The sequence below is a fragment of the Mercenaria mercenaria genome, chromosome 12 (assembly GCF_021730395.1).
Source record: "Mercenaria mercenaria strain notata chromosome 12, MADL_Memer_1, whole genome shotgun sequence".
In the NCBI taxonomy this organism is placed as follows: domain Eukaryota; kingdom Metazoa; phylum Mollusca; class Bivalvia; order Venerida; family Veneridae; genus Mercenaria; species Mercenaria mercenaria.
Window position 1 is genome coordinate 22034423 of NC_069372.1, and position 23456 is coordinate 22057878.

Consider the following 23456-nt stretch of genomic DNA (forward strand, 5'->3'; position numbering starts at 1 on the left):
GAGTTAACATCCTGGTCACTGTGACGACCTTTGACCTACTGATCTCAAAATCAATACGGGTCATCTGCTGGTCCTGACCAACCTCCCTATCAACTTTCATGATCCTAGGCCAAAGCATTCTTTAGTTATCATCCACAAATTGATAGGTCTACAAAACAATATACACCACCTTCAAAGTGGGTGTGGAGGGGGAGGGGGGGTGCATAAAAATAGTCCTCCACCAAAATTAATCGTTTTACAGTAGTTTCTATGAATTTTGAATGAAATTGATTCAAATCACTATTTACATACAAGACAATAAACCCAATCTATTGTCAACACTGGAGCAGGTTGGAACTACAGTGCAAGCAAAGCATCAGCCATTCTCGGTTGCAACTGGTGTCAAGACTCGTGTTCAGTATTGTGCAACATTTAAACTGGGATGTTTCCTGCCGCAGAATCGGCCTATACTGAACTGGATTCTGAGGTGCTACAGACGACACCTGCTACGATCTTGACTGGAATTCTTCCCTCCATTACAGGTGGCATCTTTCCTTCACTACCCACATTCAATATTATTATAAATTCTAGTAATAGATCGGGGAAAAGAGTAAATTACTCACATTATTAAAGAACGTGGGAGATGCAACTTCTATTGCAGTTTCTGGCCCCATAAACTCTGCACCGTTCTCCAGGAATATATATTTCTTATAAAGTCGGGCGCTCGCAATCGAGCATGAAGATTTTTCGGCCTTGTCCAGCCATTTATATTCTGACGGAGTTTTTGGCCTTTATGAGTATGATTCAAATTTACATAATTTAAAATAGATTATTCAAGTCTACACAATTTTTTGAGTAAAATTTCAATTATTATTATAAAGACCGTTACCTCCATCAATACATAAAGGCTGACAAAGGCCAAAAATTCTTAATTCCCGATCCCAAGCTCCTGTGTTAAGAACAATACAACAAATTCAATTTCATAAGTTACTTTACTTCTTTTATCACATTTTTTTTCATTTTTAATTAAAAAATACATTTAAAACAGTACATTAAGAATACAACAGTTTTAAAATAATAAACTAATACAATTATTTACAGAGAGTACAAAGCTACATTAAAACAAAATAGTACACATGATCATGAAAACATTTAATTTTACAAAAATACATTAATTCATATCAGATATAGCACTGATACTTCAATTTCATTATCTCTCCTCGTATCATAATAGCAAGTTGGCTAAAAATATATATTCTAAAACAAATTATGTTATTCCCTTAATTCAAAGATACAACAAAATCAATGTGTTCAGACCCTATTAATTGCCTTGCCATGCTAAATTTCTATAACGAACCTGTCCATCTTTGAATTTGGACAGTACCATTAACTGTTAAAAGGGGTGCTTACCAAAAAGATACTAGCTGAATAGTGAACAGTGCAGAACTTGATCAGACTGCATGGATGGGCAGGCTGATCGAGTTCTACACTGGTCACAAAAGCAGAATCAATTGTGTCCAGCATGATGAGGGTTAAGATCATGCAAGTTTAAGTGAGTGGTTTTCTTTCTTTTCACACATAAGTTGTCCCAGAACTACAAGGGATACAGCTACTAACAAATAATGGACTTAAAAAATTTGGGAAAAAACTAAAACCCAGAGGCTTGTACCTTTAATTTTTGTCATGAATAGATTAGTACATGAACCAGACTTATATTATGTCACTGTACTTTAATACATGCAGTGATTTTTTTTACATAATCTCTTTAACACTTACAGTTAAGCCTGCCTTAACAGACACCTGTATTAAGTAGCTACTTGCCTTTAAGCACCCAGCCAGTTAACTAACAAATTAACATTTTGTTCTGATTTCAACTTGTCTTAAACAGCCACCTGCCTTAACTTGTCAGATTTGGATGGCTGTATAAAATGAGGTTTGACTGTAATTTAAAATATAAGACAATAAGCTTTTAAAATTTCTTTTTGCGAGTGTAATGTATTTATGAAAAATACAACTTTTATATTGGTGCGATTTCCCCCTTTAGTTGTTACAATGTGAATTTCCCCTCCCATCTAGCCTTGCACCCGTTTCCCAAAATAGAAAATACAAACAAACTGAAATGTCCAAATAAATTATGACTACCTGTCATCCTACATTTTACTACATTATGCTCGATATATTTTCTTTATTTGGCAAATAAACATAGTTTATATAATATTAAATGCAATACATACAAAATAGCAGTGCTCATTTTTAAGAACGTACTTTGTTACAATACTGTGGTGGTGTCTGTTATATGATATGTCTATAACAGAATGTGTTTATGACTGTTCCTAGTAGCAACAAGATGATGAGCAAAACGATTAGTTCACACTGATGCTTACCAGTGAAGTCGTGGATTTAACTTGAGAAAGATAATAGATAATACATACTTAACAAACCCTGTTTACAAATCAATCTTGCAAACATAAAATGCATCTTAAAACATACTGAGGTATAGGAAATCATTCACAAACAAACATAAATTTAATCAAATGCTTATATATATATCACCTATAGATGTCTGTCTCCTACAATCTTACAGAAAACCATTTTTATCAACAAGATTTATCAACTTTAAATATGTTATGCTATATATACGATTTAATCCACATTAATTACAAAAAATGGCGCCCTTGTCATTTTACGGTTGCTCTTAAGGTAGTGGACCTGTTTAGTTAGTTGGCAATTTCAGTCTGAATACGTATTCTCTGTAGAAATAGTATAAAACGATTACGTAATCGCACGGAAATTGCCAAGCACCATTTCGGGTCCACTACCTTAACACTACACACTTCAAATTTACACTGATTTCATTCAATACAGAAACAATTTTGCCATTCAATCCATCTTTTACAAAACTGTCTAAATATATATAAGACAAAATTAAATATAATCTAAAATTCCATCCATCCATCCATCTAAACCATAATTGAGTTCAACTTGGGGGAAAATGCATGTCATATCATGTTGTTAAAAAAAAAAAATCTACAAAATCCCATAAGATTACTTGGTAATCGAGGATGTCTGGCTTAATACTACGCTAGTAAAAATTGTGTAAAAGCTATAATAAATTAATATTTAGCTGTAAGCATAAATTTCTTTTTGGACCTGTTTTAATTCTGCATTATATGACTATTTTAAGTTTAAAAAGGTATGTTAAAGGGAATTCCGATAGTTTTTTATGCGCATCTTTCTGCGCAGCCGACACTTTCTATAGAAAACTGAACTGAAGTCAACATTTGTTGAAACATGTTACAGACAGTCTTAAATATGAGGAATGTTGAATGAAATAACATTTTTGATAAGTTTTATCAGTAATCAAATGTTGATACTGGTTTATGTTGTATTGACAAGTATTAAGCCTGACACGTATCTTGCTATTTTTGTGGTTGTGTTTTCAAATCGCATTCTGGTACAAAGACAGTGTTGTTCATATAATGTAAGATAATTGACTTAGTACTGATAAGACAATATCACCTTTCAGATTATTTAGTATTCAATTATAGAAAGAATTAAGAATTTTTAAAACTTATTTTTAACTTCTAGCAGACATACATGTAATCAATTTGGCCAGGTTCGCGCCATTTTCCATCCGAACAGGTGTTGTATTCTAGCGGTCTTAACATAAAATTTAGCCTGGTGACCCATACATTTTTAGCCATTTTTATGCTCACAATACAATTATCTATACACAAGAAAAATAGGAAAAAATTCTATGAAAGAATTTTTTCAAAATTTAAAAAAATATTCTTCACTATGGGTATTTTTCACTGAAAAAAGTTCACAAAAGTAAATATGAAACAACATTTTTTTTTCATTTGTACCCATTATTGTAAGGATAGAGTATTACAAATATGACTATGATATCAAATAAGTATATGATAAAATCTGTAAAAAGAAAAAACTTTATTGTGCTGTCTTGATGTATATTTTGGTTGTTATTTATAAAAAAAGCAGAAAATTATGAAAATGTTGAAAAATCGCTAGCAGTTTCAGTAACAGTGGGTGTGTTCAAAACAATTTTTCACAAAAACAAGCCTGGTGACCTATTGTTTTTATTTGTTCATTGTTTTCAGCACAAATTTTCCTATCATATATGTGAATTTAAAAAAATTCTATGAAAGAAAAAAATCTATAGGAATTCTCTTTAATAGTAAGACTTAGTGCAATCCTTGTTTACAAGTGTTAAAATAATCCTTGGAAATGATATATCAGCAGTTTAATGCTAGAATACACAATAAAACATCCTATAAGCTTGGTTAAAATAGACACTTCACATGGACAAGGTTTCTGTTGTTCTTGAATACATGGCCTTTAAGTGCAGGGGGTCTTGCTTTACATACAATGACAAACAAATCTGTATGTATATCACCAACAAAACCTTTCAAAACAATTACAACTTGCACTAGAATATTATAAATTAAGCATCAAATCCTTGTTCTTGGTAACTTTATGCCAATAATATATGGAATGATGAAAATAGTTTTAACAGATTGAACAAGAAATCATAAAAGTGCAATTTCAAAAAAAAAAATCATAAGTAAAATTTGTACAAGTAAAAGAATTTAACTAAATAAATATCTTCCATATCTTGTTAAAAGTGTCAATATTTTACATCTTACAGTGACTAAAAAGACTTGCTTTAATCTTAACCCTGCTAAATTTCTAAAATGGACTGATCTATCATTCAATTTGGGCAGTATCATTTATTCGAAGGGGCGTTCACTGAAAATTTACTGACTGAACAGCGAACAGTGCAGACCATGATCAGCCTGCATGGATGTACAGGCTGATCTTGGTCTGTTCTGGTCGCAAAGGCAGAATCACTTGCTGGCAGCAGGTTAAAGGTTAACCTAATAATTATTTGGGCGAGCCAAAATGACTAAAACTTGATGATGACATGTTTAAAATGATCTGAACCACAATGTAGCCTTTCACACCTAACCCCAGACAGTAAAGAAGGTAGAAGTTTTTGGAAGAAAACACACATGACTCTAGTTAGGAGTGAATGTAATAGAGTAAATTGCACCAGTGAATGGACCAAATATAGGGGAAAGTGTAATGTATGGTGGAAAAGCCAAATTCTTGAAATGTTAGTTCCTACATGACTTGTGTTATCGCTGTCTGAAGTAATAGATGCATCTTGACCTATTCATATGAACAATTACATGAAGGTTTTATCTACACTATAGAGACATTTGTACCTAAAGACTTCTCAGATGGGCAAAGCATGTGCAATATTTGTCTACTTCTCGCAATCAGACCTAGTTCAAGTGCCAATAATCAAGAATGAAAACTACAGTGAAATACCACAGGTTCAAGGTTTGTTAACCCGAGCTCCATAGCTGAGTTGAGCCGTTTATGAGGTCACAAGCACTTTAATTTCTTAATATTTTCTATATTTGGGTCACTTTAAACCCCATATAACACCAGCATTTTGCTTAAAACCTTGTGACTGAGTGATCATCGGTGTTACACCACAGTTTGCAGTGTAAATATTCTTCCCCTACCTTCAGATGCAAAAATATCACCATACGGGTACAAGTGAATTTACAACACATCTTAAATCATTATAGTTCAATTTTAAAGAATTACGTCCTAGGAAGAAGTATGGTCGAGAACTTGAAGTACCATCATGGCACCCACATCAAACTTAAGGCCACTACTGATGAAAGAAAGCAGGAAATAATGTGACTAAGTGTGAGGAAATTGACTTGAAAAAGGGTGAAGAAAATAAGGTGACTTGTAGTGTACTGGTGAAGGAGATAATTGTGTCTTAAGAGTGTAAGGGTAACAGAAGTCATGTGACTTGGGAGTCTAGTGCGATACATAATTAAGTGTGAAATACATAATTAAGTGATTTACATGTTTAATTTAACTTAAACTTAATACAAAATAATAATAGTTCACTAAAAATGAAACAGTTAAAACCATGGTATAACAAAAATTGCGCATAGAATTAGAATCAATACAAAATCTCATAAATTTAGTGCTAGTTACCAAATGAAAATACAGAATTTTTTTGGCACCTTGTGTTTGATGTCTTAATCAAATTGTACCAACAAGTAAGTATACTAGGGTTATAATAACAATAGCTTGATCTGGGATGTGGTATACAGCTTGCCTGGCCTGGATCACATGCAGTGCACAAGTTTCGTGTGTGATTCCCCTTGAAAAACACACAAGAGCTGAATACATCCCAGATAAAGATACTGTTGTAACAAGAGATGTGTGTAAAACACACATGCCCCCTATGATGGCCTGTTGGAGGCAACTGGGTATGAAATTTTGTATGCTGTTAACTTGATATTTAACCAAATGACTTTGAAAACAACAAAGGTCATCTATTGACTGCAGACAGCCATCTTACAAAAATTGACAGTCAACGTAATCTTTGATAATTCAGCAGAAATTGTGACTTTGACCTATCTACTCCTAAAAAAATACAGGTCCTCTACAGACTGCAGGCAATTATCATACACAGTTTTGAAGACTGCAGGCCAAAGGGGTACATCATATAAAGGTTATGGGTGGTTTGGTGTATAGTTACCCCTTTCTGTAAGTTTACCCTACACCACCCAAAACCTTTATGTAATATACCCCTTTTGCTGTAGGTTAAGGGTTTTGAAGTTATTCATCTTAAACCATTTATCAGTTTCAAGGTCACTGTGACCTTGACCTTTGACTTACCAAACTCAAAACCAATAATCAATCTTCCTATGATGTTTACCAACTGTCGCCCAAAGCGATTTTTCAGTTTTAAAGCAGTAACCTTTTACAGTCACAAGATTACTATAACCTTGGGCTTGACCTTTGGCTTGCTGATCCCCAAAACAACAGGGGCTATCTACTGACCAAAGGCATCATCCTATGAAGTTTGACCAATGTGAAACCAAGCATTCTCTTGTTATTGACTGAAAACCAAATGGTCCACTGATTAGACAGACTGGCAATGAGCAAAACAATATATCCCCTCTTCTTTAAAGGTGGGTGGTGCGTTATAACCCTTTATTATATACATACACACACAGAAACAGATTTCAACCAAGTGCAATACAAACTTTAATAATTTTGTATTTTTATTGACTAAAATTTTAGCAGCATCCTAAATATATATTCAATGTTTATATCATTTTAGACAAAAGGATGGCCTGCAGTGTCCTATACACATACAGCAACATCTAAGGAAAAACGCGAATTAATTTCTTTTATCACAAAACAATGCTGAATGAAGTGAGATCTAAGCAAAATCTGTGAAGCTTTCTTACATGCAACTCTTATAAATATGAAATATGAAACAAATGCTCTTTAAATTTATGCGTGGAAATGTATGAACTGGAAATCTCTCGCATTTTGTTCGATTCAATCAAAATCTCTGAAAAAATAACTTTTAATAAATACGGGTACATTCGGAATGCTCATTTGCTTTAACCCTTACCATGCTAAATTTCTATAATGAACTTGTCCATCTTCCGATCTGGACAGTAACATTAACTGTTAAAAGGGGTGCTTACCAAAAAAATACTGACTGAATAGTGAACAGTGCAAATCATGATCAGACTGCACGGATGTGCAGGCTGACCATTATCTACACTGGTTGCAAAGGCAGAATCTATCGTGTCCAGCATGGTAAGCTTTAAACCATAATAATCACCCTATGTGTTGCCTATGAGTTTTGAATATATTTTCATTCAGCAGACTTGAATATGTATAATTTAAGGCAACTGTTTTCCAATATACATGCTTAGTAAAACTGATGCATTGCAAATCATTTAAAATAACAAATGGTTCAAGATAACCCTTTTCAGTCAATCACCCTTATAAGTTTTACCACTGTAGGACCAATCGTTCTCTAGTTATTGACAGAAAACCAAATGGTCTACCAACCAACCAGCAAACTGATCGACCAATGTGAGAAAAGTCATTTACACCCTTTCAGACGAACTAACATGGATTTCATAGACAAAGGTAAAGATTATGAGCACAAATTAACATCTGACAGTCATTGCATATAATTATATCTTTCCATTTAATAACATTCTGACATAATTATTATTGTGCGAAAAGTTATTCCAAAGCTAAAATCATATTCTAACAATATCCTGTGAGTAAAAAATTTATAGTGACAAGTAAAATGCAAGCTCAATTCTCCATATCAAAACTTGCATTTATACAATATTCTTTCACAATCAACTACACACACATATCTTTCATGTTTTAACTATCTAAAACGAAAATAATTGCTTCTTGAATAAAGTTCTCTGTTGTTGAATTTTAAGCAGACAAGTGGCAGTGCTTTGCTGAGAAAATTTATATGACATGAAATGTCTAAAACAGTCGATAAGTCTAACACAGCTATGTTGCTAGGGAAGTGTCACATGATACGTCTGAAACAGTTCAGTTGCTAGGAAAATGCCACATGACAAGTCCGAAACAGTTGTGTGGCTAAGAAAATGTCACAAGATAAGTCTAAAACAGTTCAGTTGCTAGGAAAATGCCACATGGCATGTCCGAAACAGTTGTGTGGCTAAGAAAATGTCACAAGATAAGTCTAAAACAGTTCAGTTGCTAGGAAAATGCCACATGACAAGTCCGAAACAGTTGTGTGGCTAAGAAAATGTCACAAGATAAGTCTAAAACAGTTCAGTTGCTAGGAAAATGCCACATGACAAGTCTGAAACAGTTGTGTGGCTAAGAAAATGTCACAAGATAAGTCTAAAACAGTTCAGTTGCTAGGAAAATATCATATGACAAATCCAAAACAGTTGAGCTGCTAGGAAAGTGTCACATTATAAGTCTAAAACGGATGAGTTGCTAGGAAAGTGTCACATGATAAATCTAAAACAGTACAGTTGCTAGCAGCATGTCGCATAATAAGTCTAAAACAGTTAAGTTGCTTGGAAAATGTCAAATGTCAAGTCTAAAACAGTTAAATTGCTAGGAAAATGTCACATGACAAGTAGCTGACTTGCTAGGAAAATCTCAAATGGTTGAATTGCTAGGAAAATGTCAGATAATACATCAAAAACAGATGCATTGCTAGGAAAATGTCACATGGTAAGCTTGAGAATTATGCAACTTTAAGAAGAAATGCTGGTTGTAGTAAACCTGCCTACTATGTATTTTTTACACATAGAAGTTTTTTTATATACAAAGGTAAAAACTGTCTGGGAACCTGAAGAGTTTAAAGTCAGTCTGAATGCCATATCAGTAAATGAGCCGCGCCATGAGAAAACCAACATAGTGGGTTTGCGACCAGCATGGATCCAAACCAGCCTGCGCATCCGCGCAGTCTGGCCAGGATCCATGCTGTTCGCTTTTAAAGCCTACTGCAATTAGAGAAACTGTTAGCGAACAGCATGGATCCTGACCAGACTGCGCGGAGGCGCAGGCTGATCTGGATCCATGCTGGTCGCAAAGCCACTATGTTGATTTTCCCATGGCACGGCTCAAATATTAACAATATTAAATCTTCTTAATTTATAACATTGAAATAGAATATTCATTTTCTCCAACAAATCTTAAAAAAAAACTACAGTATAACATTACACTTTCTGTATTCATGACACTAGGTTATGGACATTATCAGGTAAATAAACTCACTTCAAAGAATTCCTAAAACTTGTCAATTGGTGTTTATTTTTTTTAATTGTTAGACGGTCATATGTGCCATAAAATACTAAGCTCTCCAAATTAAGGTTATTACTGTCATGATTTGTTCATTATGTTCCAAACTACAGAATTATGAATTTGAAATTACCTGAAACATTCAATATAAATAATTGTTCAATAGAAAAATTTTACTATAAAAACATACGAACTTTCAAAAACTCAAAATCACAGAAAATTTAACGGTTAATCTGACAGTCCAATTCATGACGACCAATACCAATATTATACTTATGTACTGCAACGGAGACCTATAAAGCAGTCAAATTTGCAAAATATAATCCAAGAATTTTAGTTTAAAGAGCCAGGCATAATTCTATTTTCGTAACAGAGAGTACTGTTCGCACAATGTGTACTGAGCCAAAATATTAAAAGTGGAATGGAAATGTTAAAAATTGCCAGGTCATATTATGGGCTTATTAACTAAATTAACAAATAAATCAACAGAATGATAAAATGGGGATAATTCCTAGAATTGTAAGAAAAAATCAAAATTATGACATATTTAAATAACTTAAAAAGATTTAAAATGGCATAAAGAATCCCTGAAAGAAATAAACTACAGCTATACACAGAAATTCTGACAATCAACTGACATGTACATGGGCTGTCAATCACCCATTTAAAGGGATTTTGGCCACATTCTCCCTTAAAAGCTAAGTAAAGTTGAAACTAGCCATCTCAAATTCCAAGGGATCGAGTGGTTTACTTCAAGTAACCGCAATTCAACTTAAAAAGATATTTTGTGCACGTGTTTTCTGGACTGGATTTGAAAATGTCTTCGAGACAGCAGGAATTCTGAGATAAGAGAGTTCGAGATATTGAGTTTCAACTGTATTTTCCCCATAAACCAGTGCTTAAATCCCCACAACCTCCCCTCAAGTCCAAAGTAACAATTTTCTTTTTCTAAATTCACACAAGACCAATACTGACCAAATTTCAAATGTACAACATTACAGGCATGTTCCCCCCTCCCACCCCAAACCACCAACCCTGCCTCAATTTCAAAGAAAAATATCCAGTTTTAAGTAACGATAAGGTGTGAACTGTCCTACAAATTTGCACAGTAAACACTTGAACACTTGGAAAAAATTGCAAAATACAACAGTGAAAGAAATATTGTCAGTATCATGTCCAAAATTGTATGTTATTTCAACAGACAAATATCTGGATACCCAAATTAAGAAACAGGAAGTGTAAAACTGTAGTTAGGTAAATGTCTTTGTTTAAATCTGTTAGGTACAGATATGCAGTATACATTCACTTGAAAAATACCTAACATTACTATCTGGTGTAAAGATGAGTTTCTATTTGGCTCAGTATTAAGGAAGACTTTGCAAAATTAGAAAGTACATGCTGAATACATGTACAACAGAAGACACTATAAGGTACTCTATACTGTAATATTATCTTTTTTATTTTACCAGTTTGGTTCAGCAGTACCCTTTTCAAGTAAACAACTTTATTTCCCCCATGTAAGATCATGGATCCAATTCTCGCAAATGGAGTTGACAGCCCTATGTACAGGAAAATTCTGACAATCCACTGACATATATAGAAAGATTCTTACAATCAGCTGACATGTACAGGAAAATTCTAACAATCAGCTGATATGTAAAGGAAAATTCTGACAATCAGCTGACATGTACAGGAAAATTCTAACAATCACCTGACACAAAGAAAAATTCTGCCAATCAACTGACATGTACAGGAAAATTCTGACAATCAGCTGACATGCAGAGAAAAATTCTGACAATCAGCTGACATGTACAGGAAAAATTCTAACAATCGGCTGACACAGAGAACAATTCTGACAATCAACTGACATGGAATGCTAATCAACTCTACCCCTACAATCTCTCCCACCTACCATGCAAGCAATAAAGCATCTATGCGGGTTGGTTTTTTTTGTTTTGTCTTTTTGTAAGACATGAAAGCCTATGAAACAGAATGTAAAATTCATTTAACTAACTTATTTGGTTGTAATCAAATTCAAATGTCCAAAACTATTTAGTTTTTTATTTGTTTGGTGTGGCATAAACATCATTTTTCTACAGCAGTTTTTCTGTTCTCTGCAACTTTACAACTTTCCCACAGGTGAAGAACTGATTTTAAGATGTACTGTCTTTTGTCAATCCTCGGGACTGACTTACTGAACTCAGACTGGTAGTCTCCCAAAACAGCAAATCTTGCTGATTAACCATTGCACTTGCAGGAAAAACACTGCACTGTTTTACATAAAAATCTTTACTGCGAAGTGAAAGAATCCAATACATGTTTTTTTTCTCTAGCCCAAAAGGCTCCTGTTGTTGCTAAATACAACTCAAATATCTAATTTAAAACAAATTAACTGTGATTACAAAGTACTTTTAAAATTTACTAGAATAGAAAATCTTGCTTTTAAAATCAAAGACCTAAACACTTAGAAAGAGAGAGAAAAAAACCAGTTTTTACATTTATAATCAAGTTTCCAAAAATTACATGTGCAAATGCTTACATATAAAACTATAAGTTTATATATTTACAACATCTATAGAAACACTAAGGTTTTATCTCCAAAGAGAATTTTACACAGAAATTTCATATGCTGAATCATAAACACTTTTCTTTTTCTCTTCCCGACGTTGGCGATCTTTTTGATCTTTATCACGTGTCTGCATGATTTCACTCATTTCAAGAGCTTTCACAAATGACATTGGTCTTTTATAATCAGCATCATTTGGATCACCTCCACCATCATGTGAATACCTATTCTGATTGGTTGAAACATTATTCCCATATCTATTCTGATTGGGTAACGTTCTACTGGTTCCCTGCTGAGGATAATTCTGGGCACCACCTCTCTGATCTAAAAATTCATTAGACCTACGTGTTCTTTCATCAGGATATCTGTTATATCTAGTACGTAAATTAATATTTGTATCAACTGGCTTTCTATCTGAATCCCTGAATCTTTCCTCACTAGAACTTTTAATTGGATAACCATTCACTTTCTGTGACCTTTGACCATGACCTCTAGGTAGGTCATATGACGGTCGTGTTTGCCCAGTTCTGGGCTTTACTATACCTACATTAGAACGATCAGCCCCGGGACTGTTTATATTTGGTCTACCTTTAGGAGGTTTTGTACTATCAGTGGGTGAAAAATCTTCTGCCACTGCTAAAGGTGGTTTAGCTGACCTATTTAGCGATGGGTGTGAAACTTGTTTAGGTCTTGGAGAGTGATCGTAACGTATATCTCGCCGTCCTGTGCCCCGCGGACTACTACTGCTCGCTCTTGTTTGTTGATACGTGGCACCAACTGGCGTTGTCTGCGAAGGGTCAAAAAGATTTGTGTAAGAGGCAGAATGTTTCTCTTTAGATGAAGCAATATCAAAGCTAACACTGTCCTGGGACTGAGTTGATGTGAAGTCACCATCGTCGTAATCGTCGACAAGTGACAGACGCATTCCGTCGCGGTCCTGCCGTGCAAAGAAGGATGGGTATTGATTAGAGGACAAGGCAGAGCGATATGTGAGCACACACACCAAACTAAACCACTAGTGCAGCAAAATTAGAGCAAAATTCAACTAACTCGCTAATAACGTGCATTTCTTAAAAAAAACAACCACAAATATATTCCCAACACCATTTGGTTATATGTGGATTTTGACAAAAGACACACAATATTTTTGGGTGGGGGGTGTGATCATCTTCAAACTGGTGTCATGACTCCCTGTGAAAGAAAACATGTCAATTAGTAATACACCATCACCATAAAACTGTTACCGTCAACATCTGAACATTCATTTAAACTCAAAACTGAAGTTTTTGTCCTAAATCTTTGTAATTTTTAATCTTTTGAAATCATTTTGAACACTTCTAATTGAATTGAATTAGCTCTTAAAATGTCAGTTTGAGCAGAAACATTAAATCTTCTTATACGATCTCTGTATTAATCAAAATCAATACAATTTCATTCAGTTAAACAAAATGTTCAGTAAACGAAAGGCCTTCAGATTGGTAACAATTGTCTACATACTGGGAAATGCTGACAGTTACAGTTCATACAGAAAGCTGTACATGAAGTACAAAGCATGTATTCAGCAAAAATCCACAGTCAGAAGTTAGGACTTACACTTTGTCTTGCTTTTGTTATAGATCTGCTTAGATAATTAACCTTTAGCCTGCTGGTGGCAACTGGTTTTGCCTTTTGACTCCGTGCAGGCTGATCATGGTCAGCACTGTTCGCTATTCAGTCAGTAAATTTTCAGTAAACACCTCTTTGAATAATAAATGGTATTGCCCAAATTGAATAATGGACCAGTCCATTTTAGAAATTTAGCAGGCTAAAGGTTAAATTTACTCTGAAACTTTGCTTTAAAGCTGATCATGCAGTGATTCGACAGAATGTGGTTTTAGAGAGATTTTTCTATTTCAATTTCTCAATGAGTCTACCTGACCTTGAGGTCAAGGTCATCATAGCTGGTGTCATCCTAGCAGAAATAGTGCATGGTGTGAACTTCTAACTCAGAATGATGATGAATACAGGCCTAAGGCTTATAGCATGAAGCAGACGCTTACATAATAACACTCACAAACTGTGATTACTTGAGAATGGCTAAAGACTGCGTTTGATAAAAGCATAATTATTATGGCTACCCATAGCACTTCATTTGGAATGAAAGTGGTAATGAACTTGCAATATTTGGCCCAGGACATAAAGACATTGTGTTGGGAGATAAGACAAGTTGCAAAGTTAACCAATACAATGCTTGAGATACAAATTTACATTTTGAGAAAACAGAAAAATAAATCTCCAAAATGAATCAGGATATGAAAAGAATTACTCAACAACAGGTGAAACTGGACTGAACTTGGTACTGTACCTTAAAACCAAGTTTGGTTGAAATCTCACAAATAGTTTGAGAGAAGAAGTCTACACACTACACACAACATGTCAGGAAGGCAAATAACTCTACCAAAATTCATTTAAATGTAAATTAGTAATATATGCACAAGTAGGCTTGGTACCAATTCATTCAAATCCAATTAACAGAATGAATGTAGTTCGGACAATCAACCTGAAAAGGCCAATACTATGTAAGAGTAGCATTGGTAAAAAATCTTAAATTTGATCTCTTTACATTCGATACATTTACTATGTATGAGTACCAAAATTACATAATGTAAATAATTTAACAGAATGTACTTTTCACTTATTTTTTTTGGTCTCAACTTAAAGCTCTGACTTGTATCTAGTAAGTTGTATGAATATGTGTTATAGCTGTGGGGCTGGAGAGATTAATAAAGTTAATCATTAGACACACTTGATGAAATTCAATTAAAAGACAAACAACTCATGGTTTCAAAGGAGATGTTGTTCAAAGAAAATGTTAGCCAACTGAAAACAGATATATGACTGATGGTGAGTGATCAAAATAGCTCACCTTGTGCATGTTCTGATCTGGTGAGCTAATAAGCCTTATTCAACAGACATCTTTAAAAGCATCAGGGACAGATATTTCTAACTCTTAAATTGCGGGTCCTAAGTCTTGCCCTAAGGAGTAAATCGATGGCTTAGCGCAATACTGGTCCAACTCAATTTTCTAAAATTATTCAGGAGAGACAAAAAACTGATCCTATAAAAAGCTATTTGGAATGGAAAAATATAAATTTACATGTTGGCATAAAATGCCTTAAGAAATTATTGTTTAAATTTAGTTTTTGGCAAAAAGCAGTTAAAATAGTGTATTTGAGAGTTGGACCGATATTGCATTCAGTTTTACAGTGCAATAAAAGACCAACTTGAATTAGACCATTATCACATTGTATTTTTGCTGTTTCAGAGCTAATTAAACTGCAGTTGGACTTCTATTACACTGAAAAGAAAACATTTTTTGTAATTACCGGTATACCCAAAATAATTATGTTTTTGAGAGAGGAGATGAAGATAAAAATTATTTTGTCTTGCCCATCCAAAACATTTTAGGCAAAACTAATCGGTTTTCAACTGGCCATTCCTATTGCAGCTATGTTTCTAGTGGCAAATTTGTGATATACCTTCAGATATTAAAGCCATAAAAAAGTAATTGTATTAATCCAGAAAAAAACAGAGAGCAGGTTAGCAGATCACCTCAGTACAACTGCAATAGGGAAAACGGCACCTCTGACTCAGTACAAATGAAATAGACAAAATAGGCACCTTAGTAGAACTGGAAACATCAGTACAACTAAAACAGGGAAATAGGCACCTAGGTACAACTGATATAGGGTTAAAATGCACCTCAGTACAACTGGAATAGGTTAAAATGCACCTCAGTACAACTGGAATTGGGTAAAATGCACCTCAGTACAACTGGAATAGGGAATTTAGGCATCTCGGTACAACCAAAATAGGGTAAAAATGCACTGCTGGAATAGGGAAATTTGGCACCTCAGTACAGCTGGAATAGGGAAAATAGGTACTTCAGTAAAATTAAAATAGGGGAAATGGGTGTTGCACATTAAACATACAGACAAGGATCCAAGTACTATTACTGTATTTCAGAGAAAGCAACAGAATCTTCCAATTTGTATGAAAACACAACCTAATAACATATCCTACAATTACCGGTAGTGCATTTTCAACCCTTAAATGTGGAATTCAACAACAGTAATTAAACTTAATATATAAAACTAAATTTGCAAATCAAAAAAAAATATTCATAACTACTTATTCATTAGGGAAATGGAGCTATCATCATTTCTGTGGTGAAGCTATGGAAAGATGTTAATTATGTGAGAAAAATATGCAACCAGACTGAAGCTTAAACTTGTGGCCTTGGAATACTGTTCCTATGCTCTATAGACTGAACAACCAGGCTGTTTACAAATTTTCTTCCAGATTTACATTACATTTTTCTCAGCTATATTGAAATTCAGCCTCAATTTCAGTCATTATGTATTTATTAGGGAATCGATCCAACCGATTTTCGCTGCGAAGGGACGAAAATCTGGATCGATCCCTCTGTGGTAACATGCGATAAACTGGATATCGAATTAAAAAAAATGTGTCCTTCCAGCATGTGCACAGAGTGCCTGACTTTGGATTTTTTTGAAAATACGTTTTTTCCTTGTGCCTTATACGTGTCCATGTAATTTGTCCCAACCACAACACTTGGTTTTGTAACCAAGTCAAAGTGGTATGTTTGATACCATATGCTACAGGGTCGGATAAATGTGCAGAAGGACTTTTACTCAGACCCAGGGTTTTTGCTGACCAAATTACTTGGCCTCCTGCACATTTTCTTGCTAAGAATGAGTTGTTAAAACATGCAAAATATGGTAAAAATGAATTGTGAAAACATGCTGTTTTGAAATTTTGTAAAAAAGTACTAATTTCTAAGAAAATTCGGCATAATGCAAGAAATTGTTTAATTAATGTCACTTAAGTGAGCATACTACCTATTTTTGAAAAAAAAAAAAAAAGAGTCTTAGCAGAAATTATTTAGGAAAATTGGTAGATTGTAACTTGTAACTGGTAATTCTGACAAAATGCATATCAAACTTATGGTTCTTGACCTACATAGCCATCTAAAGATGATAAATATGTGTGCCAAGATTAAAGCATTTACAGATTTTGAGACAAGGTGGACCTAAACAAACATTTTAACCAAATTTTCTTACAAAAAGGACCACAATTTTGACAAAATGCTTATCAGGGTTATAGTTTTGGCCTACATGACAAACAAGTAAGCAAAGTTTTAAAACTGTAGCTCTTATGGTTTTTGAGAAAAGGTGGACCTAAACGAAAATTTTAACCAACATCAACACAAATCGTCAAGTGATGACAATCAAAAATCAGATTAGCTAAAAATGACACTTAAATTTAGTCATAGCAATAGTGCTTGATAATGCTATGCCTCATGTTTCATTATGTTTTGCATAAATCTTTGTGTAGCTAAATGTTTATGCATCACAATCTTAATCTGATGTAATAAATCAAATCTATTAGAAGATACTTTGATAGCAAATAATGCAACCAATCAAAATAGTTTTGATTAAATTGAGACAGTCAAATGTCCATGCCAGGAAAAATATTCTTAGCATCATTATTTGTTTCAACAATGGAACAAAAATATTTTAAATCCATTTACTGAAAATATATAGGTTAAAAAGTAAATGATACCCAGGTATTTACTACAAACTCAAGTTTTGCTATAGCACCAAAAAAATGTTGCTTTTAATGTTTAATTAGAATAACAAAAGTATAACAAGGGAAAACAGTGTGAGTTTGAATTTCCAACTTTGGTAGGGTAAAAATATAATTACACAAGTAAACGTATAGGCTCTTTTTCTCGTATCATATTTGTCTTGGCCACTTTCAGGCGTCAGGGAATCGATAACTTGGCAGTGGACTAACTTCAGCTTCTGTACAATTTTATAAGAGAGTTAAAAAGAAATTTTAGGTGGACTTGCCAGACCATTTGCCTGCTCCAAGTATTAAAAATTTGGCTGTAATTCTTGATCAAAATGATCAAGCACTTCTTGCTCTTATTACATTACTTACCTATGCAGTACTTAATTTGAAAGAAATCACAACATTTTTGTTCATTGATAGGTTTAACTAAAGCATATTGGTAAAATCAAACAATTTTATCTGTGCAATATAAGACCAACTCAAATTAAACTTGTCATAAAACAAAATGTTCAATGCAATATAAGTCCAACTCAAGTTAGACTTTTATTGCAGTGATAAAAACCAACATTCTGAGATAGACCTGTATGTTTCTGGAGGGTAAAAGTGGGTAAAAAAGGGTAAATTACCCTAATTTTTTCACAGACTGTGTATTTGACCTTAGTTTATAAAAATATGAAAAAAAGTGATTTTGTGAAAAAATGTCACTTGGACCAGTATTGCGCTAAGCCATCGAAATGTTTTTTTAAAAAGAGGAAAGATTTGTAACAATTACAGATAAATACACTAATTTTGTAATTTCATTCATTCACTTTTTAGAGAAGTCAAGCCTAATCAATCATACGTAGTTAACTCAAATTTATTTTGGTACCATTTGTATGCTAAAAGTGATAAAAAAACAACACCCAAGCAACTGGCAGAGGCGTAGCTGAATTGAAATGAAGAATATGCACCATCACAAGGGGGTCCATGGTGCATGGTCCCCCAGGAATTTTTTTGAAGCCGGAGATGTTTTATGCATTTTTTTTCAGTATTGCCACTCAATCAATGGCTCATTCTACATAACATTTTATTCACAAAAAGATACATGTAGTATTAGTACTGATTTTTTCATTTCTAAAAATAAAACATAACGCATGTGTGTCAGTGCATATGCCTAGCTACGTGCCTGACTACCAATGGAAAGGCATACATATCACAAAGTTACCTTTAACTTTTAAAATAACCATTGACTTGTTTAATGATATTGATTTATTGATTTTTGAAGAAAGAAAAAGTATGTTTCAGCATGTTAAATTATGTAACACAAGTGACAAGGCAAAAAAACTTGCACTGAGGGATTGTTGATGAATTGTATTATATTGCCAAGTAACGACATTAAACAGTTGTAACAGCAGAACTAACCAACTTTTATTTGCATGCAAACTGTATCTAGAACATGCTTACACAAATATGTTCTAAAGTCAGATAGCAGAGTTTATGGTTATTTTGTTTACTTCAAACTATATCTTGTTGTCGCATTTCTTTTGTGTATTGATAAAAAATATTACATTGTACATAGAAAAACACTTTTTTAAGATCTGTTTCTTAACAAAACAACCACAAATTCTGCTATCTGAGGAAGTTTGAAAGCAGACTGACAAAACACACACAGATAAATTTTGAAATTTCAAATTATATCTTAATAATTTCACAAATTTTTAACCTGAAAAATCTTAAAATTTGTCCTACATTCCACTAACTTTCCTTTCTACTGCATTTAACAATAACGTCTTTGTCTATGGCTTTCGTCATTCAACTTGTTTTAACAATAATAATCTTACAATCCAAGTATTCACACAGGCACTGAATATCCATTAAACTTAGTTAACACCATTTCTCTGATTAGTACAGAAATCTAAAGTAATTCAAATGAAACAAAAACTAATGAACGAGTGTGTGCATACTAAAACACTATGTTCCCACTGCCAGAAAACTACTTGGATAAGATCGCACAACACTGAGTAATAATTCAAAAATGTATTTTAAAATCTGCTATATTAAATTAAAACTCTGTAATATTTTCATGGATTCATAATGTCATTCTGCTTAGAACTTCTACTTAAATAAGATGTAAATCTAACAATAAATTCATCAGTAGAAACCATACATAAACAAATAGAATTCCATAACCGTTACCCCGCTAAATATCTATAATGAACTTGTCCATCTTTCAATCTGGACAGTAGCATTAACTGTCAAAAGGGGTGTTTACCAAAAAGATACTGACTGAATGGCAAACAGTGCAGATCATGATCAGACTGCACAGATGTGCAGGCTGATCATGATCTACACTGGTCGCAAAGGCAGAATCAATTGTGTCCAGCATGGTAAGGGTTAAAATTTCTATGTCCTGAAGACTATGCTTACTTCAACCAGACTCATTTTTTATTACTAACTGTATATTATAGCAGTAAAAATTTCAATATTATGTTACACTTCAATAAATTTATACTTCAATAGATAAAAAACAATGTATGTTCTCTACTGAATTAACTAAAATGTTCAACTAGACAAAAACACAAATAATCCCTTTAGTAGGACAATGCTCATGTAACCTGCAACTGTCATTTGTACAGGCCTTTTCTTTCATTATTTTATACACCCGTACAAAAGATTTCGAGGCATTTTCCAGTCAGTAAAATACAATGGACCTTTAAAAACTGTGCTATCTTTTACATAGGAGGTCTTTAAAAATCTGCAAAAAGCTGTGTTTATAAAAAATGAAAATGTGTTGTGAAGTTAACTGAGGATTGTCCAACTAAAGGTTTCACACATAAAGCAAAAGCATCATACATAGGAGATATATGGGAGGGACATTTCGGCAACAAAAACGTCTACAAATACCATCTCTGAAACTAAACAAAACATGCTACAACCATTAGACAGCATTTTCGTAAATAAATCAAGCGTTCTGTAACTATAAATGTTACAATAAACCGAATTTCATATCAGATCTAACAGGCTTTATCAAGTATTCTACTCTCTATACCATTGATCAACTCCATTACTAAAATTTTCCCTCTAGACTGTAGGAATTCCAGATTTATATAAAGGCACTTTCAGTTAAAAAAAAACAAAAAATCAACAGTATTTATCACAATCAACTTTATCATAATAGTAGTGTTGATTAAAGTTGTATGCTATTTAAAAATTTATCTCCACAAGATCAACTTTCTTATATTCACAAGTACCAGTATTTTTATTAATGTTGTAAGCAACTTCAGAATTATAGGATATTTGAGCCGTGCCATGGGAGAACCAACATAGTGGGTTTGCGACCAGCATGGATCCAGACCAGACTGCGCATCCGCGCAGTTTGGTCAGGATCCATGCTGTTCGCTTTCAAAGACTATTATTATTAGAGAAACCATTAGCGAACCATGCTGGTCGCAAACCCACTATGTTGGTTTTCCCATGGCACGGCTCATATTTTTCGCGTTCCTTAATCGAGACTTTATCCTCACCATTGTCTATCTCCACTATTTTATTTAGTATCAAGCATACCAATTTTTATTTACAACGCAAATCTACAAATTTCCGATTTTCCTCCTATGATATACTGCTTTTAAGAAGTATAAATTCAACTTATTTGTATTTTTTTCTGTCTTGTTGGTAGTTTTTTTTTTGTGAGTTTCCCCAACTCCTTTTTATCCCAGCAAAAAAACAACTAAGCGAGCAATAATTTCACTAATTTGTCTGACAGGTTCTGGAAAGAGGAATAATTTGCATCAATTAATACCGCAATTAACAAAAAACAAACAAAGCAACAAAATCAGTAGAAATAAAACTGATGCAGGAGTGTTTTACGTGTTATGTAAATGAACTGGGAAGCACTGACTTGACTAATCCATTTCTTTATAAAAGAGATGACAAACCTAGGAACCTACTCATTTAAATATAGCCAGAATATTCTATATACCGTTGATTATTAATGTTGATTCTACGGAAGCCTGAATGGGCCATCAGACGCTAATACATTTTATGTACTGGCCGCTGCTCAAACGTCTATATTATTAAACAGTTTTAACGTTAATTTCTCAAATCTAAATAATTGAACAGGTACTAATCCAAAGCTTAATTCTTAAAGCTACCACCCGATCTAGTGACAGCGCATGACTAATACTCGACAGGAAATAAACATGTTTTTGACCCTTTTAGAAAATTTTAGAAAATGGTAAAAATTTAAACCTCAGTTTAGCCGTACTTCTCTGTTACCCATCTTGATTTCTGGAATGTCCTTTAACACTATACATATTTAAACCAGGATATTCAAACAAGCAATCATTTATTCTGTAATAAATACCTATATACACCTAAATGTAAATACATTTCATTTTACAAATAAAATTCATTCATCCATTCAAAACCTTGGTATTGTACCTTTTAAAGCATTATGAGGAAATAATTTACTTAACAAATGCAATCACTATACAAATTCGAACATACACTTTCAATCAATACCTTGACAAAGCCCTGACTTACATATTGTTTTTATAAAACAACTATCAAGTAAGGTCTTCACAAACTTCAAGCAAAACTTGAGCAGTATACTATAACACAACATTCAATCAAGAAGGGAGAAAAAATATAAACTACAATGAAACAGGCTTCAGTCTTACATTTTTCATATTTCTTTTTACGCCGTTACTACTGGTGTCAGCATATACTTTCACCTCTTTATCGGCTGCTATATAAGTGACCTTGGCAGAATCTATCTGTATCGTTCTCGTCTTACGTACATAAGACTTTAATCTGAAACACAGAAAATTGTATCAACTTGTATTTTGATTTAGTTTTAGTTGGGTTTAACATCACACTGACACAAATATTGGTCACTTTCCAGCTTTTGATGATGGAGTAAGACCATAGGTGCCTCTCCGTGCATTATTTCATCAAGGGCGGACACCTGGGTAGAACAACAGACCTTCTGCAAGCCAGCTGGATGGCTTCCTCTCATGAAGAATTCAAAGCCCCGAGCAGGGCTCAAACCCGCATCAGTGAAGGGCAAGTGATTTGAAGTCTGCAACATTAACCACTGCGCCCCTCACAACTTGTATTATATACCTACTAATTGTACCTACAAATACAAAACTATGTATTCAATACAAAACGTTCATGGAAAAATAACCTATGGTGGGACTACATACCAGTACTTTAATCACAACATAAGAAATGATGTATTTAAAGGTTTAAATGTATGGTCTAACACAGAATCTTGTAAGCTTTTCCAAATTCTGAATTATTAATCAAATTAATGCAAACTACTTACTTTGGCCATGTGGGTCCAAATAAAACATAAGAACAGTTTTTAGAACAACCTTTAGTAAATGGGTTATGTCCGCCTTTAAATTTTCCAGTGACCTGAAATAACAAGTACCATGTTATAAATAATGGTTTTGCAGCAAGAAAAAAAATAAGAGCAACTCCAGGAGCTGGAGGGGGTTTTCTTGTTTGTGTTTCGAAAATTTTTTTAAAAGGAATACAATGTTGATAAACAGCGCAAAATTAGAACTTAAAACCATTTCCTCTTCAATTCTTTGATCTCTTCATGTAACTGAAGCACTGG

General features: G+C 33.7%; 1 protein-coding gene across 2 annotated transcripts in view; it reads right to left on the reverse strand.

The window, feature by feature from the left end:
• Positions 1 to 952: 952 nt before the first annotated feature.
• Positions 953 to 23456, reverse strand: part of LOC123534537 (palmitoyltransferase ZDHHC8-like) — a 36806-nt gene continuing 14302 nt past the window's right edge. The window contains exons 6-8 of one of the 2 annotated variants that reach the window (XM_045316826.2): positions 23160 to 23251; positions 22510 to 22642; positions 953 to 13001 (exon numbers count right to left, since the gene is read on the reverse strand). In XM_045316826.2, the coding sequence (XP_045172761.1) occupies positions 12258 to 13001; positions 22510 to 22642; positions 23160 to 23251 (969 nt within the window). In that variant the 3' untranslated portion in view covers positions 953 to 12257. Of the gene's footprint in view, positions 13152 to 22509; positions 22643 to 23159; positions 23252 to 23456 lie in introns of both variants that reach the window. The other variant, XM_045316825.2, reaches the window with a different exon arrangement.